At 36.7% G+C, this 27,469-nt stretch overlaps 2 protein-coding genes across 2 annotated transcripts; one reads left to right on the forward strand and one right to left on the reverse strand.

Moving 5' to 3' along the window:
* Window positions 1-5,691: 5,691 nt before the first annotated feature.
* cab39l1 (calcium binding protein 39, like 1) lies at window positions 5,692-19,634 on the forward strand. The gene is made up of 9 exons (XM_053506174.1): window positions 5,692-5,943; window positions 11,961-12,129; window positions 12,278-12,442; window positions 12,771-12,889; window positions 14,266-14,434; window positions 14,521-14,580; window positions 14,735-14,800; window positions 15,291-15,434; window positions 17,332-19,634. The coding sequence occupies exons 2-9, from the start codon at window positions 12,013-12,015 to the stop codon at window positions 17,521-17,523; spliced, it is 1,032 nt and encodes a 343-aa protein (XP_053362149.1). The 5' UTR covers window positions 5,692-5,943; window positions 11,961-12,012; the 3' UTR covers window positions 17,524-19,634.
* Window positions 19,635-20,169: 535 nt separating this feature from the next.
* Window positions 20,170-21,562, reverse strand: ccdc160 (coiled-coil domain containing 160). The gene has a single exon (XM_053506175.1). It carries the CDS (start codon window positions 21,299-21,301, stop codon window positions 20,399-20,401), a length of 903 nt encoding a protein of 300 aa, XP_053362150.1. The 5' UTR covers window positions 21,302-21,562; the 3' UTR covers window positions 20,170-20,398.
* Between the last annotated feature and the right edge of the window lie 5,907 nt (window positions 21,563-27,469).

The raw sequence follows: 27,469 nt of genomic DNA on the forward strand, positions 1-27,469 counted from the left end.
CGTCTCATTACAATATTATTCGGCCTGTTTGTGTTCCCTTTACTACAGGTTCTCTGATTTTTTTAGGAAGTGTGAAGCTGAGTATAAGCGCAAAAAATTAATGAAGCAGTTTAATTTTAACTTATATTTTTTTACACGTACCACACTGCACTTCTCACAATCCTCCATAGGCTGTGTGCCAATATTATCTTATGAACCATAAATTCCCTTCCCTGAACTGGCTTTTCATTACAACTTCCTTCAACTGTGATGGAAAGAAGCACAATTTAAAATGCAATGCGATCAATAGAATTCTTTTTATATACATTTAGAATTTCCTTATTTATTATTATTATTATTATTATTATTATTATTCATACTATATCTTCTTTATTTGGAGGAAACCCACCAAACACAGGAAGAACAAGCTAACTCCACACACACACACACACACACACACACTGACCCGAGGCAGACTCGAAACCTGGCCCCTGAAAATGTGAGGCCACAGTGCCAACCACTACGCCACCAAGCCACCTTTGTTTCTTTCATATGTATGTTTAACAGTCAAGTCCAGAATTGTGGCACCCAAGTGCATGTGTTTAAATAAATAAATTGCCATAAGTAATATTCTGAGCTAACTTACTCATTGTGTATACAATTTGATCCTGTATAAAGGATCTCAGGGGGCCTGGAGCCTATCTTAGGGGACTTAGGACAGACTTAGGACTCCATGCAAACAGGCGGGAATCAAACCCTGACCATGGAGGTGCTAGGTGACAGTGTTAAGCCACCGTGTCACCATTCTGAGCCCAATGGTCTGAAAACATCATTTTTCAAATAATTAATGTTTTCCAGAGCAGGTAAATTTTTAATACAGCATACATGATTGTAGCATCAAACAATATTTGTTACAAATGAACACTACTCAGTGTCACTACTCGCAAAGCATTTTAGGTTTCTGTATATTTGTAGGGTTGTTCATTTCTAGTAGTTTCATTATTTAAGACTGAAGCCAAAATTACCTCTGCAAAACATACATGTTGATTTGGATTGATAATTCAGCTAAATATGTTTTAAAACAAACATACACTCAAGTTCTAACCATCTGTCAACAATGTTTTAAAATGAAATATTTGTTTCTTTACCCCAACACCTAGGGCCATTACCTGGAGACCTGTGCATTACATTTTACTAAGATAGACAAGTTATATAGGGGGGTGACAATACAACCCACTTGGCTTAAAATTTGTTACATGCACACAAGATATCCAGTTGATTCTTGCACTCCTGGTGGTTCTGTGGCATCTAATAAAACAGAGATACATATTTAACTAGCGCTTAAAAATTCAATTGTGTCTTATATAAAAACATGTTTTTATACAGGACATTTATAAAAGCAGAAGTGGTTTAGCTACCAAGCTAGTAACCCTTTGCAAATGGCCTAACAATGATTGCTAGCAAGGTAGCAAATTAACTAGAACTATTCATTTAAAGTGCAAATAGATGACAGTAAAGGTGTTAAAAAGGGGTTTGATTACACCAAGTGGATATTTGTAACAGTGGGTTGAATAGTCCGATTGCCTCAGGGAAGAAGCTGTTCCCATACTAGACAGTAAGACAGCTGGTCAACTGGTTTTACCTGTTCTACAGTCATATTCAATAGTTAGTACCCTCTCTTTTAATTCCATGTGTTTATATGCAAAACATAATAAATCTCCTCATAGTCAGTCTTAGTATTAAGCAAATACAACCTCAGATGAATAATAACATCTAACTTTTTTCACTATGCAAAAAAAAAACAAAAAACCTGCGAGCAGTACTAAATACCCGCATTATTCAATAGCTTGTAGATCCGCAATAACTTGAAATATCAAGTTTCCTGTATGATGTTATCAGTCTCTCACATCATTGTGGAAGAATTTTTGTTCATTCTTCTCCATAACGTTGCTTAAGTTTATTTAGGATTTTGGGAATTCACTTAGCAACCAAGATGCACTAAGTGCGGATGGTTTTTATTATGTTTTTACACAAAAACACATTTTAGTGTCTAAAAGAGGGGATACTAACCCGTATTTGCTATGTAGGCATTGAGTATGACCTTGATAACTTATGTCACAATATCATGAGAAACCAACATAACAGATAGGTGCATAGAGAAGCTCACAATATCTGATGAATTCATTGCTGCCATTTGATCCAATTGGCCATTGCAGACTACAATACATGCAAGACAAGTTTATTACGTAATAATGTAGTTTTCACATTCTTTTTTTTACCAAATTGTTTGCTAAAAAGTCTCCTTTTAAAAAGACTTAAATTTGGGCTCTTGGATACACTTATAGGGAGGATCTCAAGGAATTCCTTTTCAAAGATGAAATCCCACATTGGGCTTTTAAGGGAATGTGGTAGATGAATGAGTGTTGATTCAGGCTGTGACACATGTGCACATGTTTAGAAGTTTCAAGAGCATAGAAACCAAGACTGATGCACTCGGAGCTCTTGCAGTGTGTCGTACATGGCCTAGCTGATGGTGACAAATATTTTTTTTTAATTGGTATAACACACATATTTACGGACAAAGATGACAAATGCATTCTGTTCACTGCTAGGATCACCAATGCAAAAGGAAGCCATTAGGCAAACATAAGCAGGCTTGTGCAATGGGACCGGAATCAGCAGGAGAGGCAGAAATGCCCATAGTGAACAGTGTGGCCAATCAGCAGCTAGTGCATTCAGACCTAGTGGATTATTTAGCCCAGGAAGTTGTTCAATCTACAGTGGGGAAATTTGGCATCAGAAGATTGGGTCCACCTATGGTGTCTGAAAACCAGCAAATAGTATTTCGGGGATAAATAGACCAACATACTGGGAAGACTGTGTGGAAGCGGGCATTCTCAGTAAATCTACCTTAAAAATCTGAAAAATCTTGTGGCTATTACCCCAAGTGCAGTAAAATATGCAAAAAATGGATAAGGTGTCATGGTTGATTTGCTCTATGGTTGGGACACATATACTGTAAGCTAGTTGTATAAATAAGGCTATCCATATCCTTAGTAGGGCCTAATGGGCTAGATAGAATGGAAAAGACAAAAAAAAAAAATCTGCTCTAGCCTTCTGAGACACGAATGTGCCCATATGAGGACATGTAATTTTCTCCCAACTACTGTATATTGAGTGTATATTCTTGTGGAATCCTCATATGGGAAAAATTGGGTAACATTCTTTCGCCAAACTTCTTTCTGTTTAAAGACATCAATTCATTTAGTAATTATCAGGGGCAAGTTAAAAGAAACAGTGAGAAGAAAATGCAATGTACACAACAACAGAGTCTGGGTCTCAGGAGCCTAGGGTAATGGGACCAGTGGTGGCACAGCATGAAGAACATCTGATTACCTTGGAACGGGCTATGCCACCATTCTGCAAATTGTAATTAAACAGACAGTTTGTGTCTTAAAGGACTGAAAAGGTAAAAGAGGACTTATTTAACAGCAGTTAATGCAGGAAATAAAATCATTATACTGTATGAAGAAATTTTGCTTAATGGAACGAAGCTACTGGCAGAGGTGAACAAATGTGATGTATTTTATTTTCATTACATTTATTTTGTGCATATGTTGATAGAAATTTGAATGTGTTGCATACAATTTGTATATTGCATGTATGTTGCATACAATTTGTACATCCAAATACTGTATGTTGTAGTGCAGTGGTCCCCGACCTAGCACACATGACTTAATTAACCAGGTAATAAGCTTTTCTTTCAATGAATACAAGTGAGTGTGGTAGCACTGGAATAAACACTAATGCAGTGGCGTCCGCTAGGAGGAGGGTTAAGAAAAACTGTTGTTGTGGATGATACATCACTGTTGCTTACGTACAATCCCTGATCAGTTTCAGCTGACAAAATGCTCCTTGCATTAAAATCAGGGATATAAACCTTAAACAAGCAAACAAACAAACAAAAACAAATATCTCACCTATCAATGACTTGCTCCCATTGATATACTGTCAGTCATGAGTTGTTGGTGCATATGAGAACACTCTTCAGCTTCCCTGATAGAGCTGTTCTTCGGTTAAGCTTTACAAACTGCATATGTAAAATTATTTACATTTTTTAAAATTATTTATATTTTATGTGCTGTTTTTTATTATAATTTTTATTTATGTTTTAAAATAGAGAATTTTGGTGTACATAATAATATAGACATAATAAACATATACAGTATAACAATTATAATAATTTATACTAATGACAATATGGTGCCTAAGACTTTTGTATAGCATAGTACTGTCATGGTGCTAGATGGGTCATGCAATGCACTTGCCAATACTGTTCATGCAGGAACTTTTTTAGGACAGCTGACCTTTGTGTCTTAAAATAACAACTAATTGTTATTGTTGTTGTTACTTAACCACCTAATATCCTATGTCTTCTTTTTGGAAAATATTGTTTAGCAGTATTGTTCTAGAATGTCAAAAATAAATCCAAACCTGTGTCCAAACTTTTGACAGATCTCTCTCTCTTTCTGTCTCAGCACTGTTGCCTTGCACCTCCAGGGTCAAGGGTTCAATTCCTGCATCAGGGCGGTGTGCATAGAGTTTGCATGTTCTTCCCATGCTTGGTGGGTTACCTCCGCGATCTTTGGTTTTCTCCCACAGTCCAAAGACATGCAGATACAGTGTTCCGTACTGTGTATGTGTGTGTGTGTGTGTGTGTGTGTGTGTGTGTGTGTGTGTGTGTAGAAAGTGAACTCTCTCTTTAGCCCCAGCTCTGCCAGGTTGCCGCTGTTGGGCCCTGAGCAAGGCCCTTAACCCTGTCTGCTCCAGGGGCGCCATATCATGACTTAACCCTGTGCTCTGATCTCAGCTTAATAACAAGATAACAGGGATAACTACAGCCTTGTGAGGCTTGTGAAATGAAGCCCGTTAAAGAATTTAGGTGAGATTTACAAGGAGTGGACTACAGCTGGTATCAGTGCTTCAAGAGCCACCATGCAAAGACGTATCCAGGACATGGGCTACAACTGTCACATTCCTTGTGTCAAGCCAGTCTTGAAGCATACACAACATCAGAGGCATCTTACCTGGGCTAAGGACAAAACGGACTGGACTGTTGATCAGTAGGCCTTTTTTTTTTTTTAGAGGAAAGTAAATTTAGCATTTTATTTAAAAAATCAAGTTCCCAGAGTCTGGAGGAGGAGGATCAGGAGTATAGAGAATCTATGGGGTATTGTGAAGAGGAAGATACAAGACACCAGACCCAACAACTCCTCAGCAGTGCCACAGACATTTTGGGTTTTCATTAGCTGTAAGCCATAATCAAGAAAATTAAAACAATAAACACTTGAAATATATCAGTCTGTGTGTAAATAATCTATATAATATGAGTTATATATAGATATAACCTAATATATATACGCATATATTGTGTACAAAATCAACCCATGGTGTAAAGGAAATTTTGTGCACATAACTATTATCTCTAAATCGGCCTAGACTGGATTCCCCGCAATTTATTACAGTAATTTCTAAATTCCTTCAAAAAGTTGCTACTATATTCCTACTCACCTTTGTGGATCTATTCAAAATAATAGCTGATTAGCCAATGTCGTGCTACTAGGGCCGCACAGTATGCTGATTGGTCACGTTAGTGGTGATGTCATTGTCACGTCGCGCTCACGGAGATGGTACAGGCCTTTATTTGGACCCGCCCCTTTCTGCCCCACCACAAGCTTCGCAGTCATAAGTAAGGGACTACAGTGAGCTACGGTAGATAAAACGGGTAACAGGAAATCTGACAGTTTTCTTCAGCGACAGCAAACATTTTTGGGACGTGACTAGCATGTACAAAATTGAATACGTTGACTTTTTATTTCCTTTTGCTACGAGTTAACGTGTTCTTTCGACCGAGCTAACTTGTCCTGCGAGGTTTTCTAAGTCGCCGTGTGAGCAGTAAATGTGGTGAGTACCCCACTCCAGCTCTCTCACAACTGCCTAACCTGAATCGGGCTCGTGCTAGCCAACGTGGCTGGTCAGAGTAACTGAGACCCAGCCTGCTCTCGTGTTCTTCGCACATCCATATTTATTTCCGTGTTCAGTTAGCTCAGCGAGTTTGTGTTGATGTGCGTGATCAGTTGCGTTAGCTGGCTGTCAGTGGAAAAGTTCACTGCTTGCATGCATTTTGCTTGTGGCAGTGTAAAAAACAAAAACATTGTTCAACCTGACTAAATCCCTTTAAACAAGCGAAAACACGTGTACAATCCCAGATAAATCTCTCGTCTAGCATTTTTGTTTTAGAGCCAGCACCCTTTAGCTTCCTGCTAAAGACAGGAAATCGACTTGAGTTACCTGGTGGGCTAACGCTAGCTAGCGTAGAATGAGTGTAATAGAGCGGAAGTTATATCGCACAGGTTATGAGTACTTTAAAAAGCAACATTACGCTCGAAAGTGAGACTTTTTCAAAATAAATTAAAAGTCGGTCGATACCTCCTGTCTCTGTCAGTCATTTTAACTGGGTGTGTTGATCAATAGCTGTCAGGCATCATTTTGTTTGTCTAATAGCCTAGCCCGTTCAGCTAACTACCCCTGACTCGGTTAGAGAGCACTACACCAGAGCGATTCATTATCATCATCACCTCATGACTTCGTAGCTTGATCACAGAGCTTTTGCAAGACTCCCGTGGACGTCTCAGAAATGCCATACAGTGTAATTTCATAACATTCACACTACATGCATGAAAATCCTATAAACTATTAGTGCAATTGATCACCAATAATTCACTTAAATCTTAACTTTTTTTTGTTAAAACTGTAATTTAACACACCTTGTATTTTTCGTTCTAACTTTGTATGGAAGTGTTAAACATCTTTCACCTTTAAAATCTCGTTACAGACCCTTTAGTTTAATAAATGAAATGTCATCTCGTTTTTGTATACTGTTCATGGTGATTGTGTTTGTACTGTACACCAAAAAAAGTCAGCATTGTTGCTTTTGAGGGTAAAGAATGCTAGAAATGTAGACTGGTGAGGTACTAAAAAAAAACAACTAAGTTTTGTAGGTAAATGGACAAATTGTACACAGATCAGCCATAACATTATAACTGCTTAGGTTTTTTGCCAACTCTTAGGGCATGATGCCGCGAGACCTTTAGAGGTGTGCTGTGGTGTGTGGCACTAGGATGTTGGCATAAGATCCTTTGGGTGTTGTGGATTGCAGGTTGGTGTCTTCCTTTCATGCCCAGCATTGACCTTTTCTGCAATTTGTGATCTGTCGCGGTGGCCATTAGACAAACATGGGTGAGCCTTAGGTATATATGATCCTGACCCCAGTTTTGTGGTGTAGAGTTGGTCAGAGTCAGTCTTGTTCCGATCAACTGGTGGTGGTGTTAATGTTATGGCTGATTGTTTTTCATTCCATATGTAATCAGCCCAAGTGAAATCTATTATATGACTTTCTGGGCTGGTTCATGATTGTCACCATGACTGTAGACAATACTATGGAAGTTAATGTAAATCTAACAAAGGTTTTTAAAATAGTCCGCTAATGAGGAAGCAGCAACAGGATACAGGTCAGAGGACTTTTTGTAATATAATGTTAAAGTAAACGTTTCTCTCGACTCTTGATCCTGTCAAATAAAACATGAGTTCGATTTGGGTAAAAAAACAAAAAAAAAAAAAACGTAGGTTCAGTGGCATGGTGCAAACTGTACATTATTTGGACTGTACTCATCCTGCTATCAGGACAAGGAGAAGTCTCTACTTGCCTGTCTGTTCCCTTCTGTGTTCTAGCATTCGCATGTTCTTGCTCATACGGGCCACGTCTGTGTGTTTTGGAGGTGTGGTTTTGAGTAAAGACAGAAGACTGAGCTTTATCAGGCATGGCAGATCACTAGAGACAAGTTGCTGTGTGAAATATGAATGGGGCTGTGTATAATGGGGCAGTGCCTGAATTACGGGAAATCCTGCCCATCAACTTATCAGTATAAGTATATTCATAATAAAGCTTGTCTTATCAGATTCTTACATTGCAGATATAACAGCTTTTACAACAGTTCTGACTGGTACAAATGTTATGAAAAGCCTTGTAATAGATTTTGCATTAAGTTCATTTGAAATCAGCAGCCAGACCTCATAACTGACCTGTTCGCACAGTATTTGTAATGGTCTATGTCTGTTAAAAAAAAAAAGCGCAACTAAATTTCAGCTCTGTATTTCATGACAAGCAGTCTGTTTAAATAGTAAAATCTTTTTGGGTTAAATTGACTGAATATTAAGGATGGTGTTAGCCTGTTAAGAGAAGTGAGAGTTGGCAAGATTAAGACAGAAAAGGCTGCTGACTCTTGGGCTAGAAAGGTGTCCTGTACTTGGCTGGTAAGTTCATAAGCATGTACAGAGTCAAACACTAAGTTAATCGTTTTAAATCACAGACCTACAGTAATTAGTAATTAAATAAATGGAAGTGCTGCATTTTTTTTCTCATTTGGTCTTTTAAGTAAAAGGGGACAATGCAATAAGTGGGTTGTGAATGTAAATTAATACATAACTTAAGTTATAAAGCACTTTCATGACAGTTACCTTACATTTACTCACATCTAACTGTAGCATTACTGGCAGCATACCTGTAATGCCTTAGTCAGTGAGTCCTCCCCACCCACCTATAGCAAACATGTCTCTGTAGAAACTTAATGTAGGTTTTAAATGCAGTCAAGTATGATGCAATGCCTGGCTTTAAAAAAAGGGGGGGGGGGGGGGGGATCATGAATGATTATGATTATTTACATTTAGGCATTTGGCAGATGCTCTTATCCAGAGCGACTTACAAAAAGTGCTTTAATGTTTTCATCAGAGACATCAGAGATCACTTAAATGTTTAAATATTCATTGTAAAAAATTAACAGTGGAAATTACAACCATGATTAATAGTGAAAGTAAGGGCATTTCCACTCACAGTGTGATGGAATGAGAGCTCACAGGATGGAAAAGACACTTTTTAGTGAGGCAAGGATTGAATTTGAAGAATTGAAGATTAGACTGGAGCAAACTGAAAAAGGTCATGTGATCCTATGAGTCCAGATTGACCATATTCCAGAGTGATGAGCATGTTAGGGTGAGAAGGGAAGTGCATGAAGTGCCCATCATGCATGTACAAGCCTCTGGAGTTGTGTTGAGTGTTATGATCTGGGGTTGCTTCAGTTGGTCAGGTCTTGGCTTAGTTATGTGACGAAAAAAATAAAGTCTGATGATGACCATATAACCTGATCAATCAGTACATTCAGATCATTATACTGTCTTCCCTAATGGCATAAGCCAGGACAAAGAGTGGTTCTAGTAGCATGAGACATCATTTTCATACATGGATTGACAACATTGTGCTTTTTTTTTTTTTTTTTTTTTTGTTCAGACGGGTAAATAAATGTAAAAGAAAAATGCACCAGCCAGTTGTTCCTGAGAAAAAAAATATATACTACCTGCTAAGCACCTCGCAAAAAGAAAAAGTGAAAGGTCCTAGGAAATGGTCCATATAAATTAATTATATAATATAATTATAACTTATTTATAAATTGTATAAACTTGTTTCTACTTACTATTAAGATATTAAAGTAAAACTTTTCAGAAAGTATTAATTATTGAAAAAGTACTGTTTGCATATTACTGTGATTTCTGTAATTGAACCAGCCCAAAGATTTATTCACTTAAAGGATATTATTATTTATGTATAATAAAACATCCATATAAGGAGCTTTTAAAAAAATATATTATTTCTATTTTTGTCTTTGCCCTGAGATTTAAATTTGTACTTGTTTTGCTGCTTAAGGAAGGAAATTCGCTTGGTTAACTCTGATGTGGCTTATGTTTGAAAGACTGCCAGATTTGAAATGAAAATGTGGCTTATGTTTGAGAGACTGCCAGATTTTGAAATTGAAATGTAGCTTACTTCTTTCAGTGAAGCTAAACACCTCTTTGCCATCATTTGTGACGTACTTTGTGATGTCTGCAGACAAAAAGTTGCTAACTTTGAATGGCAAATCAATGATTGAGAGAGCCTTTGACAGTCAAAGGGGAAAAAAAAATTCTGGCATGCGATGGTAGACTCTATCACCTTTCAAGTTTTAATTGCTCCACCCTCTACACGGCACAAATTTAATGAATATTTTTTCTGATCTTTTGACTATCAGTTTAAATGTCTCAGTTTAAACAGGACATTTACTGTTTAACTGTGACAGCTTGAACAAACACATATACATTTGAAAATCTATAATAAATTGCAATAAAGGGTGTTACTTTATGGAGCATCTGGTGGATTTATAATAACTAATAACTAATTAATAGATGAGCGTCAGTAACTATTCCATAATCGATCATCGGTTTGAGGATAATCAAATTGTAGTCCGTTTTACCTGTATGTTACAACACTTTTTGCACGCATTGTGTTTCCTGAAAATCAGTCCCCTTATAATTTACTATTAATACATTTACTATTGTTAGTACATTACACATATGTACATCAAGTAGGATTACTCGCATAAGCCCTTATTATACATTAACGTTACAAACACAAGGCACCTGTCAAAGCAGAAGTACACTGTCATTGTAAGCCAATGTGTTTACCACTGTACACACACTCCTTGTGACAGATTTTGCATATCACATACTTCATGGTAAAATTGTCCTTTGTTGGTGGTTTACCTGTATAATTTCTCCTGAAACAAGTTTACACCCACACCTGGAAGCAGTTTTTTTCCCCCAGGAAAATTGTGTAACAGGTTACTGTGAAAAACATTATCCACCATTTTACACAACAGTGTTGTGAACATGCGGAGTTACCATGTTTCTGCTACACCGGGTGCGCAGAAAAACCATGCAACATAGTGCGTTTTATGAATTTTTAACAATTAAAATCAGTTGCCGTTCTTCATAATTGCAAGAAGTTGACTGATCATTGACTATGATTCATGGTCTTCCCATCAATAATGATAACTGTCTCTAATGTATTGCTTGACACATTTTGGGCCTACATTGTTCAGAAATACATGGCACTGTTTTGTATACATGTATTCACTTCAATATTAGATCCTCCCCCCCCGCCACCTGTTTGGACCTATTTGTAGATCTACATTTGAGATTACTAGTGTTATAACCAGCCGTTGAAGAGTAAAGAGTTTGTAGAAATAGTTAAAAGGTTAAAGCTAAAAATAAGTTGATCAGCATCTGTCACATAACCGCTCATAACTTCCCTTCTACTCAACACTTTGATTTAATCAAAGGTGGCGAAAGGTTCAGTTTCCACAGACATGAGTAAATGCAGACATACTGACAGAAATTTTTCTAAGACTTTCTGGTCCTCCAATGTATGAAATGTAAAGAGATAATTGAATGAGCGAGCTCTGGCCAATGTTTAGACAAAACCTTTCATTTATTTAAATTGATTGTTTTTTCCTATGCACCGTTTGTGTTGATTAATTATCTAATTTTGTGTTACAATGTTCTTTGGGTTGATTGTCTACCCTGCAATGACATTACAGTCTTAAATGTTCTACTCGATTCTGCCTTATCTTATCCACACACACATCTTTACAACTACTAATATCCACTGAATTACAGCTGCCATGTCTAGCATCATGTACTTGGGAATAGTGCAGTTGAATATCTGGTTAGTGCTGGACCCATGGTGGTACGTTTATGTTGTGGTTTTACACACAGCATCGCTGACAAGTTGTACATGGCTAGTGGCATACCCCCAAAGTTTACCTCTATGGTAGACATAACTGTCCAAATTTAGCTACAAAGTAGTTACATAGAACTTTGTTTTTGCATGTTTTTGTATTCGCTAAAATATGGAAGATATAATACTTAAACTGAAGTCATGTATTAACATTTGTGCTTTTATTGTTGGCTCAAATAAATATATATATATATGTTTTTTTTTTATATATATATATATATCGTTTCACAGCAGAATTTGTATTTTTGTTCTACAGAAGGTGAAAGGTTTCTTGCTTCATCCAAAGTCAAGCGCACCATTTAAACAACATGCCATTCCCATTTGGGAAGTCACAGAAGAGTCCAGCAGAGATTGTAAAGAATCTCAAGGAGAACGTGGCATGCTTAGAGAAGCTGGAATCATCTGACAACAAGAAGAGTGAAAAGGTAAACCACTGCAATGTCTGTGTGTGTATGTTGTACAGCGATCTTTGTATTTAAAACAATAATGTAAGTTTTGGGGCTTGAAATCTTATCAATGCATGCAAAGGCTGTAGTGATGTGGGTGGTAAGCTGACATTTTTTTTTTCAACAGGTTGCTGAGGAAGTTTCAAAGAATTTAGCCTCATTGAAAGAGGTGTTGTGTGGTACTGGAGACAAGGAGCCTCAAACAGAAGCAGTGGCCCAACTAGCACAGGAGCTTTACAACACCAACCTCTTCATCGCCCTCATAGCCAACCTGCAGAGGATCGACTTCGAGGTGGTTTTTCAGTTTGGATTTTTTTTCCATTCTTTTTATTTAATTAATTTTTTGTATTTTTATTTAGTGCATTTAATTTTTTTGTGTGGAGATTAGAAATCTAGTTGCTACTGGTGTATTTGCGCTCACATGCTTACAGATCATCTGTTACAGCAAATGAGGGCAAAAAATGTTTTTTTTAATTTTTAAATTTAATTTTTTTATTTACCCGTGAATGGCTGATTTTATGTGGTTATTCTTTACTAATGCTAGGTTAACCTTGTTCATGTGTTTCGTTTTGTTGTATTTGTCATTTGTACTTAATTTGATTTAATTTTGCTCCCTAAAGGGAAAGAAGGATGTGGTTCATCTGTTCAGCAACATAGTGCGGCGTCAGATTGGCACCCGCACACCCACAGTCGAGTACATTTCCTCCCACTCTCAGATCCTCTTTATGCTGCTGAAAGGGTGAGTTTTCCAGGCCTCAGGGCACAGTCATGATCAGCGCTTTCTCCAAAAAGCATTGATTATGCTGTCAGTTCCAGTTGCCATTACTGATGTGCTGTTCTACTATGTTATAGCTACAGAGTGTACATTTCACTAGTTTTGGTCTTAGAGCTGCAAGCACTCCGCAGCTTTTCGTGTGTGTGTAGAACATTAACATTAGTGGTAAACACATTTATTGCTTGGTTATCTAATTCACATGTTCAACTAATGTTCTGGTTTATTTCTCAATCCTGCTTCATTTCAACATTCTCACAAACATATATAATAGTAACCAAATGGCTCCACCGACCCTTAATATGAGTACTTATTTGATTATTTTCAGTTGTTTTAGTGTCTCTTGCCTGTAAATACCTTGCTGGTTAATCACTAATGCTAGTCATTCATAGGTGTGTTGGTGAGGTTATTCACACAGAATTTTGCATTTGGCATTATACTCTAGGCAAATTTAGATGTGCTATGGTTTACATTTGTGGCACCTCAAACTCATGTACTGGCTTTATTTTAAAATTAAAAAATTTTAGCTAATGTTTGGGAAGTGTGTGGGAACTTACTGGTGATCACCATGGAGTAAAAACTTTCTATATAGTCCAAAACTACGAAGTTGATTCCCAATAATTGCATAATTTGGTTTATTACCAAGTCACTGATCAGAATCCTATTTGCAATATATTTTATGTAGACAGTGCAGCTTAGTAGCTGTTTAATATAATATTATATGTCATTAAAATAGATCTACTGACTCAGCTTGTGCACAGTTTATGCAATGTATAGTTTACTTGGTCATGGTTAGAATATCTAGGTCTTGAGCTTTTTTAGACCAGATTCCCTGGTAAGGTAAAATACTGTAGTTATAACCTTTGTATCTCTGGAGTTTTAAACCCATCTGGGGCTGTAGTTATATTGAGGGCCTAGTAAAGCCTAAATACATGTTATGGCAAGAGAAAAACTGCCTGCATCAGCTGAGTCCGCGACCAGCTTCGTGGTCAAGAGAAACATGAGATGAAGTGTGAACTTTACTTACAACAGCATTACTTAACAGGCACACATCAGAAAATCCTGTCCCACCTGAATAGTGCTTTAGGTTTTTGGCTAATACCGGGTATTAAATGAGTTATTTTTAGTTTTTTTCTTCAATACGAGAGAATATGAGAGAGCTGCCTTCAGTCTATAATCTCGTTTTTATTTTAGTCTATATTGATGAATGAAATGTCGCAACTGCTAAAATAAACCAACAGATTTCATTTGTGAATCTAGGTTTTTACTTTTTACCGGACAGTAATTAATTATCCTTCAGAGTCGATCTTCAGCAGTGGCCATTTATTCTCTGATAATTGCAGTTATGAGACTCCAGAAGTGGCTCTGAATTGCGGCATGATGTTGAGAGAGTGTCTGCGTCATGAGCCCTTGGCCCGCACTGTCCTCTTCTCTGAGGACTTCTACCGCTTCTTCCACTATGTGGAACTTTCCACTTTCGACATTGCCTCAGATGCCTTTGCTTCATTTAAAGTAAGTTAGTATCTACAATTGTTAACATGAGTTCAGTTAAAAACAGTTTAACCGACACATGTTTTGTATGGTTTTCTTATTTTTAGGATCTCCTAACAAGACACAAAATCATGTGTGCAGATTTCTTGGAGACAAATTATGACCGGGTAAGCATCACTTTCCTTAGATTTCTATAATCATCTACTTTATTGATATTATAATTCAATCAATTGGTAAAAGGGTGATCCACAAGGTTTTTCAAAGCTTCACAGAAGATATTTTGACATTTGTTAAAACTGAAATATTTTGACAATTTTCCAGGTATTTACAGAGTACGAAAAGCTGCTGCATTCTGATAATTATGTCACCAAACGTCAGTCTCTAAAGGTAGGAATACTTTTTAAACGCTTGTTGTCACATGTTAACCACGACATTAAGACCGATGCTTATCTGTTTAGAGAGAACACAACATGGCTCTGTTAGAATCTCAGGTTGCATTTTGTTTTTCCTTTGTGACTGGAATATCCACATATTTGAAGAATTTTGTTTTAAAATGGAATGTCCTATTGTTCTTTATGTATTTATCATTAAATTATGTTCAAAATAGGTTGCTGTCCATATTTTAGCAGTTCTGTGTTTAGAATAAAGGTTTTTGCATGGGTGTCTTGATCTGCACACAGTAGAGCGCTGTGTTTAGATAATGCTCTAAATTTGGGTAAGCCAATTTAAGCATCAAGTTAGATGAACAACATTTCAAACAAGTATGCCCCTATAGTGTGGACATATGCGGTTAGCATTGACTTTCAGAAAATCACATTTTGTGCATTTGCTTAAAATAGCTTTCTTAAAGACTCTTTCTTTTGTATTTTACACACAGCTCTTGGGAGAACTCTTGCTGGACAGACACAACTTTACAGTCATGACCAAATATATCAGTCGAGCCGAGAACCTGAAACTGATGATGAACATGTTGAGAGACAACAGCCGCAACATCCAGTTTGAAGCTTTTCATGTCTTTAAGGTATGTTCCTGTTAGCACCGTGCTGTCTCTCGTGAGAAGAGACTTTCTACTGTCTAAAATACAGATTTTCAGCTATTTATGACAAATAAGTAACTGAATATTTTAAACTTAGTTTAATTTTAACATATTCTGACATCACTTGTTAGAGGCATGTAGCAAAACGTTCCAATCAGCAAACAGGAGGCCGTTGCTGTCTTTTTATTCAGCCAGCAAAAGGACTGTTGTACTAAATATCAGCACGGCTGATTACTATTCAGCCATAGATGTGAGGCTGCAGGCAGAGTGGCACAGTTAATTACAGCCACATCTCTTACTGATAGCCCATCTGACTGACATTCACTTTAAAGCTGCATCTGGATTTCTTCATCATTGTCTTCTTCTGAGCATTCATGCACTGCCTGGCCAAAAAACAAGTACCAATACTTTGTTTGGCTTCCTTTAGCTTTGATCATGGTGCACAATGTGGTGGACCATTCATGTGTGAAAATGATTCCTTATGCTCCCAGAACTACTCTTTCACAGTACGAGTCCTGGAATATGCCTGTCATCAAGGACGAAAGAGGGGGGCATTGCTTGATGCGCTCTTCTTACCCTGACCTCATAGGGTCAATCTGGACACATCAGACCACATGGCCTTTTTTTTTTATTTCTCTGAAGTCCAATCTTGTATGGAATCTGTATGGTTCTTAGAAAACTGAAGCCCTTTTTTAAGTAGCCCCACTAACAAGTGGTTTTCTTATGGTCACACAGCTGCTTGACCCCAATTCTGTAAGTTCTTGTTACACTGTGTGTGTGTGTGGAAATGTTCTTACTTTGACTGTTAAACATAACTAAAATCTGCTGTCAATTTTTTTATACCCCTACAAGCATTTTTTTCTCTCTTCCCTATAAAAACAAATTAATCTGACCAGATTTCTTCCATAAGTGTGACAGTTTATTACTATCCTTCAATATCTTTGTTTTGCTGCAAATCTGCAAATCATGCTGATCAATCTTTGTTTGCCGCAAAATTTGACCCTTCTAAAACATGACACTTTATTTAGCCAGGCAGTGTATTTAAAGTTATATCCATCGGAAATGTATGGTTTGTTACATCCACTAATGTCATTAAATAAGATATTATCTTTCATAAGATAAAAAATATGCCGGAGTTTCACGCTCTTTGAGTTTGTCTTTTTCGCAGGTTGGAAGCGGCAGTTTATTTATTTATTTATGTATTTTATTTTATTTTTTTCCCCACATGCTGCTGTAGCCACAGATTTTGCACATCTGAATTCAAATTCGCATACTCGTTGAATTAACTTGAAGGGAGAACACAACACTAGGCTACTTACAGGCTTATTTTTGCCATGCTGTAGTGTTGAGAAATAATGTTATGAGAGATACACACATAATCAAGATACAAATGTTCTGGTTACTGTTCAGTTGAGAAAAAAGTAGACTGTATTAAATGAACATCTGCTTTTTATCCTCACCGTTAACATTGACAACTCCTCATAATTTGAAAATTCATGTGTTACCTAACTTGAGTGGCCATTTATATCCCAAGGACAAGAGGGTTAGACTGTGCTTGCACATGCCAGCAGGAACAACCGATTTAAAATGACTCCTTGGTACCATTTACTTGCTACAGTCTATATCTGTCTATTATGTTGCTGTTACTGGTCTTCACTGGGGTCAATTAACAAAACTTACTTGAACTTGTAATGTTATGGCCCTTAAACATGGTGACAAGGATTGTTCCACATTGAAATTACCAATTTTGTAAAGGCACATTTAAAAATCAATATTGGAATGCAGGGTTATCGTGGGTAATGTTATATTCATCTTAGCTGCTGTGTTGCTAGGTTAAATAGCCTCCACTTAAACAAGCTTTTTTGTCTGGTGTGTTCACCAGGTGTTTGTTGCAAACCCAAATAAGACTCAACCTGTTCTGGACATCCTGCTGAAGAACCAATCAAAACTGGTGGAGTTCCTGAGCCAATTCCAAACAGACCGTTCGGAGGACGAGCAATTCTGTGATGAAAAGAACTATCTCATCAAGCAGATACGAGATCTCAGGAGGCCCGCACCACCGGAGGAAGCATAAAGAAGAACAGGACTAAACAGTTGCGGTGGTGACATGTTTTATGCAGTTAAGGAAATAATGAAAGTATGACAACAGGCCTCTCTCGGATCACATTTCTTTGCAGCTGTCCTCCAAAATGTACAATGTTATAGGCAATATTTACAAACTTTTTTGTTTTCTGTTTGCTTAGGAAAGAAAGTGTGAATTTGCATGAGGGACACAAGCACTCTGTTGAAACTCTAGAGCATTTCTCCCTTATGTGTGAAACATTTATTTGATTTTGTTTTTTTGAACCTTCTGCTTTTTTGACATTAGTCTATCTGCAGCTTCTAACTGTGAATAGTGTTGTTGTTTTTTTTTTTTAAATGAAGCAGGAAGTGAAGGAAGTCATTTCACGCTGTCATTTCTACTACATTTCAAGACTTAAGTAGGCTCTCAAAGCTGTTTTAGGGGTGTACTAAAAGCAAATGTTAAAACGTTTGAAGCAGAAGGTGTGTCACAGGTATGTCATGAATTTAGAAAGTAAAGCAAATGTTTTAAAACAAGGCTATCAAAATCATTAATTCATTTCCATTCTTTTTAAAACCAATTGAAATTTTATTTCTTTCATAGAATTTCACGCAACCCTGATTATAAATCATGACTTGCAGATTTTATAGATTTTCTGTCTCATTTATGACCATGTGCTTACTTTCCAGAGTGCTTCCATTATTTACAAATCATTGATTGTTTAAATCTCCCACAACGCGTCGTCTTTATACTATTATTCTGATTTAGTTAGGTCAGCATGTTGTTTAAACTGGATGCGAGACTATTTATGATATAGATTTAAAAACTGGGTGTTGGATTTATTAGCTGGGAAACTAAATCTGGTTTGTTTTCACTGATAGATGCATAACATGTAGAACCATAACCTCTTCACAATCTCTGTAAAATGGTAAAAATGATTGCACATCCATGTTTGATGCTTCTTAGGTGCTGTGTTTTGAATTTCAGCCTACGCACATGAATCTAGAGACCGCTGAAGCCTTTAACAGATGACTCCAAATGCACACAAAAGCAAACACCACATTTAATACATTTTCCATACCATGATCTGTACTGTCAACCTTAAATTAATCAAAACTGTGGAAATATGTTCTATCTCAAGATTGTATTTTTAGGTTCAAATTTATTTTACATTTTTCCATAAATCTTGGTTATTGGAATGCCTCTTTGCAAAACAGGATTCTACAGAAAAGCCTTTCTAGGATTAGCGAGTGTATTTTAACTTCAACCTTCTATTTAATGTACTTGTTTGCACAAAGTCTATTTTATATACCTCATAGGATTTGAGTTGCTTAGGTGTCATGTACTTAAGTGTCCTTTCCCCCCTTGTGACCAGTTTCAGGTTAGATTACCTGAGTGGTCAATTATGCAAGATAATGTTAAATCTTATAACAAATTTTGCCCTTCAGTTGCTGAATAGGATCCACAAGGGAAAACGTTAACTGTGATCTTTGCTGATATGGTACTCTTGAATGTAAGCGTGCTGATATTTTTCTTAGTGTATGTGAATGTTTTAGCTATTTCAGTTCATGGAGTAATCCCTTTTTAAATGATGGTGCCAAAACAAGGAGATTTGAACATCAAGTAGAGTTTAATAATATAAATACACCGTCTTTTTACAAATGAGATAGTGACTGTGAACCTCCATCATATAATGAATAGTCCTATACAGTCAGCACAAGCTTCTATTAGTTTATGTAAAGTTTAAATCTGTAAAATAGTCCACTACATGAACAATGGGTCAAAATTAGTTTAGTTGTTTAGCTAAGTAGTTTATATTAAGGGTGGGCAGTTTTGGACAGGTTGCAAACGCCAGCCTTTGTCACTAAGTTTTAATAGTGAACGTTTAACAAGAAGTTATTGAGAATTATAATGTCCAATGCTTGGAAAAATTACTGTTTGGGGTTTCTGGCTTCAGAATTAGGCTTAAATATGAAGTGCTTTTTACTCCACTTTCAGTTTTCTTTTGGGATTGTATATTTACTTAAAGGTTTATTTAAAAAAATGAATGTGAAGACATATTTGAAATAAAAAACAACTTTACATGGCTAAATAATCATTAAAAAGAGTGAATTGAAAAACAACCACATGTCAGTTTTAAGAGCCACCAGAGATCTGGTTAAGGTATTAACTTGTACTGTACCTCTTTGTCAAACATGTGAACATATTTTTGAACAGTAACTCATAAAAAAAAACTGACCTGGTTCAGAAGAAAAAAAAATATTTATAGAGGACATGGAACTGTAATGCTGGATTGAGTATGCACACACTGTCTCAGTGTTCTTTGCTCTCAGTCCCACAGACCTAAGTTTTTTTTTTTTTTTTTTTAACAGTTTAGACTTGATTTTTATTTTTTCTGTAGACGTGTGGAAGCATATGCTACAGTGATGTGGCTTAAAGTTAAAAGGATTTTCTTGTCCTTTGGCAGGTTACTTGCCCCAACGTGCCACCTTCTTCTTTGACCACAAATAAATGTAGTCAAAGTTACAGCAAATGTTGTGACTTTGGAAAGGAAGTCCAGTTCTTATGGTGCTATAACAAACAGCAAAATATCTTCCTGTTAAAAAATGTCACTTAACCCCTTATGCATACATGCAGTAAACATCGAGTCCTAAGAAATTTCCTGCAAACCAGACTTTTATTTTTAGAAGTAGCAGTTTCACCATATCATCTCTGATGTGATCACATTGCCTGTAGACATGTTTTTATAGAGCTTGCCAGTTTTTTTGGATTCTTCTAAATAACCATGCCTTTGATTGACATGCAATGCTCATATCTACATATGTCGATGCACCTCATATGTTGCAGTGGAAATAAAAAAAAAAGGCACACTCAAGTTTACACCAAGTCAGTTGCGATGTATATGCTCTGTGAGCTTCTGTGCACGGTTCTCCTTCTCTGCCCTGAGTTGTGCTCGAGTCTCATCCAGCTCTATCTGCAGCCTCACCACAGCAGCCTCATGCTCTATCCTGGCTGCCTGCACTTCCATTGCACACACAATCTTCTGTTGCTCCTTTACTCTCTTCAATTCTTCAGTTAAATCTGAGCACTCCTGTCTGACTTGACGATATGCAGCATTGGCTTTTCTTACATCAGCCCTTAACCTGTTTGCCTCTATGTCCTTTTCTTGGCTCTGCACAGCAAGCTCCTTTAACTGAAGACTCATTTTGTGAATTTCCATCTTCAAAGTCTTCACTACCAAGGTTTGAAGTGCTGCCTCTTTCCTTGAGTCCTTCAGCTGCTCATCAAGTTCCTCCAGCAGGCCATGCAGCTGAATCTTCTCCTCTTGCTTTTTGCTCAGGAGTTCCTCAGAAGTTTTGAGCTGCTCCCTCAGCCTCCATCTATCTCTTGCTATCTGGTTCAAGGTCTCTCGGAGGGCTGAGATGTCCTTCTGGTTCCATATGCACCTTGTGGTATTTGCTTTGTCACAAAAATGATTATCCAGTCTATCAGTTTGATGATCATGTATATCCACTGGACTGTTAGGTCTGATCATTCTCTGTACCAGGTTTCTTCTCTTGATCGTCTCTTCCTGTTGTACGCTTCTTAATACATTTTGATAGATTTGCTTCTTAGACTCTGCCCTATCAGAGATCAGGTTTAAAGGTAAACAGTCGAGTTGTGGTTCTTCAGCATTGTAGACTTTGCCTTCTAGCAAGTTTTGAAAAGTGAAGTGAGGAGGAAACAGCTTTTCCACCCAGTGCAGACTGGAGTCAAGTTCCTCGTGCGCTCCTGCAGTGCCTTCAGTCATTTTTTCTCCCTCCAGAACACGTTAATAAAGACTACGAAAAGAAAATCAACGGCAGATCTGAACAGAAACAGCTACGTGTTCGAGAGCGAGAAATGGCACTTTCCTTTGTGTGTGTGTTTACATTAGTAACCATGGAGGACTGGAATACGTATATTCAACGCATATGTAACGGTGATGACTAAGCTCGTTTTGTTAGTAATATTACTGTTTATATTGAAGAAGAAGAAAACAAACACGGAAACAACGGCAACGTTTTGCACCTTTTATGAAACCTTCCCGTTTGTAAAATATTGCCATCTAGTGGTGAAGCTGCTATCTGCGCTTTCTATACCAACAAAATATAGTTGACGTACAGTACATGTTGTTCTCTGTGATCACACTGCTCCCTACTGGCCGAACCTAGGAATAACACTTCCAAATATTGAAACAATAGTCAGGAGGTCTAGATAGAGACCAAAAAGCAGATTTATGGATGTAGTGAGAGAAGAGGATGCAGAGGAGAGGATAGGGTTAGATGGAAGCAGATGATTCCAACAGCCGAAAGACAAAGAAGAAGAAGACCGAGGCGCTGTCAGTATGAATGTTCTTCAGGATAGCTTGCATTAGTGCATTTTTTTTATTTCTTTTTTATATATATCAAAATCATATTAAATTTTTATAATTATATGTATGCTATATTTTATAAAAAATATACAATGAACTAAACTTAGCATGACATCTAATATAGTATCTAGATTACCTTTAGGACCTTTTGTGCATGGACAATGGTGTATGGCTAATCGTATGACAATATTACACATTATTATTATTTCTTACCAAATAAATCAAACCAAATGATCCACCATATTTATAAATACTAAGTACAGATAAGATATACACCTATGTATACCTACAGAATAACCATTAGTTGATAAATAGGAATGCATCTTGTAATTCTTTAGGCGAGTTCTGACAAATAAACACAACACCACTAGCAGTAAATAAGCAGTGGTAGTTGGTGGGGCTGGTGACCAGAGGAAAATCCACACGGGAATGTTTAGGGAAAACTCTGCTTTTGATGCACAGCACAATGGCCCTATAGAGTTGTGGGGGGTAGGGTTTACACAGGGCAGAGGTCATTTCAGCCTTCCTGTGGATTTCCAGCTATTCGATAAGGCGCCTAAACCAAAAGGAAATACTTCAGCAACACACTGTGTTTAGCCAACTCTACAACTAAGAGACATTTTCTTACACAGTGTTGCTCATTTAGGATTCCCCCCTTAACTTGATTTCGTGTTTAAATTATTAATTTTTGGTGCACAGTCTTGTTTCCTTTTGCTCTTGCCCAACCCCCAGGAAAAAAAGATGCTCTTCAATTACATGCTTGACATAACTTTTTGTGGTCAACCGAGAACAGGCGACATGGCTTCAACATGAAACATCTGCGCACTAGCTCTCTGCAAAGAGTCCCAAGATTAGGTTTTGTGTATGATTTTTAAAAATCTCGGCACAATAAGATGATTTTTTTAGGCTATAACTTCAAGTAAGACGACAACACAACGAATAATAATAATTACAAAGACTATTTGAGATTTACTGCTTTATAATCCCAACTATTTTTTGGTTCATTGTTGCTTTATTTTTTCAAACGATCAAAGTGGATTAGTTATCAGGATTTTAGGTAGTTGTTTAAATATTTAAGTTTATTATGATGATAGAAGTTATTTAAGACTATTAAAAGGCGTAACGTGGTGAAGCGTATCAGATTGTGTTCATTTGGCTTAATAAGCAGGAATCAAAGACAGAAAAGCCGCAACAATTATGCAAATTGAATAGTAGCGGATGTTGTCGTGCCCTGGGTGCAGGGAATTTTGTGTGTGTGTGTGTGTGTGTGAGAGAGAGAGAGAGGGAAAGAGCACTTTGGGGAGGCGCTCAAACCCGACACATGACCAGACGTTCGCGCCTCTTTTGGATTCTCGAAGATTCAAAACAAGTTTTCGAAGAGGTAACTGATACATTTAACTTTTATAAATGTTGTATAAATTGTTCTTTCGTTTGATTTCATTTCGACACACTTTCTGCTACTTTTACATTTTGTTTGTGAATGCCCGACTTGAGTATGTGTCTAAAAACTCAGTGTTTTCGTTGGAGAGGCTTTTGTGTGACAACCCACAGCTTCCATTATAGAAAACTTAACCAGAGTTAACATGTAGTTAATATATTGCTAAAATGTTTTCACTGTGTTCATGATTTAAAAAGACTTGTTTTCTCAGTTTTCGAGAAATACGTCAGTTCTATTTTGACTCCTATTTAAAAAAATATATATATTAATAATAATAATAATAATAAAAAAAATCATAATAATAAAATAAAATAAAAAAAAATCAAAACTATTACCTGTTTAAATTAACACCTAAAGCCTGAATTAACCGCTAAATATTAGGAAGTAGAAACAGATAGTGTGGGGCATGACCAGACAGTAACATTTAAATCAAGTTAGCCTTCACAACATATTTGTATTCATTATTATTTTTTCAATAAATTAAAATAAAACGTGTTTTATTGTCCACGTTTTCTCAGTTTTGTTATTCCCACGTATCGGGTCTAATGCGATATCTTTGTTACTGTGTTGATCTCAACTCAGTGTGTTTCATAGGTGAAACCCAACACTTCAAAATCTGGAGTTCCTTCTACAATCCTCATAGACCTATTAGGGACCCGAAGTGGATTTACAGCAATATTTCTTAACTTTGGGCAAATTCATCAGTCAAATTTTGGTTACTTCATGAAGCTTCTTAAAATTGGGTTATTAAATATTTGAACTGTATACCCTACTTAAACGCCCTGGGTGAGTGTAGAATATATGTGGATATTTGAACATTCTGTTTAGTGTGTGTGTATAGTCGACTTTTATATCTTTCTAAATTTTACACCAGCAGTTCTGGAGGTAATTCGAACTCCCCTTCCCCCTTTAAACGTGTTTGCTTTTGGGTTGCAGGTGGCCTAAAACACATCTCAGTCTCGCACAACTTTAGGCTTACCGGTTGTGCTGGTTTATCAGCTTTATATATTCATTTCTAATAACTATGAGACCCAACCACGAAATCCTGCCGAAGTTTCTGAGAAGCTGATCGTCTTCCACGGGTTCTTCATCTACAACAATGAGGAGGCGTTAGGAGGCCTTTCTACTGCTATTTATTTATTTATTTATTACACTGAGGTCACGAGGGAAATGTCATGTTTATAAGTTGTTATAGATGTAGTTTGAAAATAATAAACTAGATCCTATTTTTGGAAATGGTTTAGGTTTTCGGGTTGGTTGTACTTTGTGTTGGTTTTTGGTTGGTTCCTTCCGTTCTACTCAATGGAGATCCTCCATTTTGATGATGAATGGCGCGTGGACAACACGCTGCCTGAAGAACTCAGATAATTAGCTTAAAATTCGGTCTGCTAAATTTAACTTTACATTTCAAATACAAAACCAGAAAATAAAAGTTCCGACACGTAACCTAAAATTTCATATTATGTTTGTAATAAATCTTTAATGGTATCCACTAGGGATTGGGAAGGCCACGTGACTTACCACCAAATTCCTCCCACATTGAAGTAACCCAGGTTTGGATAAGAGTTTATGATGAAGCAATTTTCCGAATTAATCGTGTGTATTAAGAAAGTCTGATATTTAAATGGATATATACAAAAACAGCAGTGCATGTGCTTGGTTCCCGCTTTGTAGTCCTCCATTAATCTGCTGCTCCAACAATATACTTTATTGGGTGATTAAGAAGGCCACGTGATCGGTCATCAGACTCTGTTGTTGTTATAAGTTATATTTAATATATTTTTTTATGTTTTATGCTAAATTATATGAATTACTTATTAACTTTTTGGGTTATGAAATTTATGTTGGAAATTTTAAATTCAACTGGTAACATGCTTTCAGTTAATCCACCAAAGTGATTAATGTTTGTGATAGTGATCGTAATCCATCGAATTTGAAATCATGTGCGTTTATAATTGTTGCAAGTTTTTTTTTTCTCCCCCGTGTCGAGTTAATCAAGTTAATCGGTTTGTTTTGGGGCTTACTTTCCCAAATGATCGACCACGTGTTTCATTCATCATTAATTCTGTCATTTGGGATTATTGTAATTTAATTTGATGTTTTTGTTCTACAGGGTGTTGGAAAATTCCCGCGAATCCTGCTTCCTGGAAAAGCACTTTAAAACCAATTCACACTTTTCTTGCTAAGGTGCATCTTGTGTAGTCAGTGAATTAGTGTAGTATCTACTGCGCTAGATGCTCCTTCCGGCAGGAGACAGTGTATATTAAACGACTGGACTTGGCCTGTGTGAATCGTGTGTAAACCTTATTGAATTATTAACCACGCTTTCTTATTTAACACACTCTCCAGTGGCACTTCGCGCGTGTGGCTTGTCGTCCTGGCAGTTCCAAAGTGCTCACAGTGCAGGTAGTGGCCGCAGATCTACTGCAGTGTGTGCACTTCATGTATTGCCGGTCATCTGCATCAGGATATTTGGAGCAGCTCTGGGAATGCTCTGTTGCACGGCGAGTTTTGCAGGTTTGCATCCAGCCTTAATATAATGTGCTGTGCAAATCCATGCAAAACTGGCGGTTACAGAGGAAAACTTCATAAAAAAAAGGGCTAAAACTAAAATTAGTCATCACAAAGGCAGCTTTTGGGTTATAATTACCCTGCTAAAGCTTGTATGCATGTACCTTTTTGGGAAAGGGTGTGTTCATTAATTTGTTTTACTAGCTGATTTAGGCCACATACCCTGGCTTATTTCTTTATTTATTAAATGTAATTATTTATGTATGTATGTCACTCTTGTTCTAGCTGCATGTAAATTGTCTTGCTGTTTCCGGGTGGATGACTTTGCAATTTTAGCAATACTTGATTTTTTTTTTTTTTTCCAATAAAAAATTGCACGGTATCCATCTGTAATCCGCTAGATCACGCGACCCCCCACACAGACTTTTAAAATATATACTTGTGGCGATTACTTACACTAGTTTTAAATAGTATCATCCTCTTTATGTAAATATTAATAAATCAAAATACTCCTGTATCTGGTGTTAAATCATTTTTTTTTGCCACTTACTAACACGTACAGAAAGACCACGAGATGGCAGTGTAGAGTCGCGTGAATACAATATAATTTTCTGCAATATTTAAATTCTACTGATCTAAAGTTATCTCGGCTAAACGTGCAATTAGTTCATTTGAATGGTAAAACAAAATGCTCTGTGAATGTTAATTGTAATGACTATTTTTTGGATGCATTGCATACAATTCTTTCCCCTGACTTTTTAAATGCCTGTTGAATAATAAACACATTTTACAAAGATAAATAAATTTTATTTTGTTGTCTCTTCCTGCACTACTTTCAAGAGATGGTTATTTTTGTGATAAGTGGCATAGGTCTTACACAGTGAGCAAGGGTAGCGTAACATTTAATAAATAGTTTACAAAGGGGAAGACAAACGGGGTATTAATTATTTGCGTTGTTTGTATTAAAACATTGCCGTTTTAGTGTTTGCATGTTTTTATTTGCACTTATTATTTGTAATGCTTGAAGATGTGTTCGCTTATTTTTATTTTTTTAAATAATTAAAATCAAATGACATTTTAAATACATGTTAAAATATAACATAGTGCACCCTTTGTACAACATGGGACATTTCTTTAAAAAAAAAAAAAAAAAGCAGTAAAAACGGGTAGTTTTTCAATCTTGCGAATATTTCAAGACCTTTTCCCGAACGATGTGGAAAGGCGATCTTAATCACGTGACTATGGATTATACTGCTATTTAAGAAGGGATACTGACTGATAAGATGTATAGGAATAAGATATGCTGCCAAACATACCAAACACTTTTTAATCAGAGGAAAGTTCACAATGTAAATAATTTAGGGAGGTTGACTTTGCATAGCCTAAATCTAAATAAATTAATCTTAATTCTCAATAGTCCTTTGTTTGGTTTGTGCAATAAAGTCTACATGATATTTAGTTTGTACCTTTTACTATGCCAAAACAATCTGCGAGAAAATCGCGCGAAAATCTTAGTGGGTCAAAAATGATGCGATAATCCGAATATGTCTTTAAATGTGAGGTAGTGAGCTGGTGACTGATCCCGAGTGCACACTGGAGGGCGATATTCTAGCGCA

Source organism: Clarias gariepinus, chromosome 10 (genome assembly GCF_024256425.1).
Source record: "Clarias gariepinus isolate MV-2021 ecotype Netherlands chromosome 10, CGAR_prim_01v2, whole genome shotgun sequence".
Classification (NCBI taxonomy): Eukaryota; Metazoa; Chordata; class Actinopteri; order Siluriformes; family Clariidae; genus Clarias; species Clarias gariepinus.

Bases quoted from the DNA above. Each gene is read 5' to 3' on its own strand.
- cab39l1 (XM_053506174.1), top strand. From the start codon at position 12,013: ATGCCATTCCCATTTGGGAAGTCACAGAAGAGTCCAGCAGAGATTGTA. The intron at 12,130-12,277 runs GTAAACCACTGC...TTTTTTCAACAG, and splicing joins ACAACAAGAAGAGTGAAAAG to GTTGCTGAGGAAGTTTCAAA. The intron at 14,801-15,290 runs GTAGGAATACTT...TTTTACACACAG, and splicing joins CCAAACGTCAGTCTCTAAAG to CTCTTGGGAGAACTCTTGCT.
- ccdc160 (XM_053506175.1), bottom strand. From the start codon at position 21,301: ATGACTGAAGGCACTGCAGGAGCGCACGAGGAACTTGACTCCAGTCTG.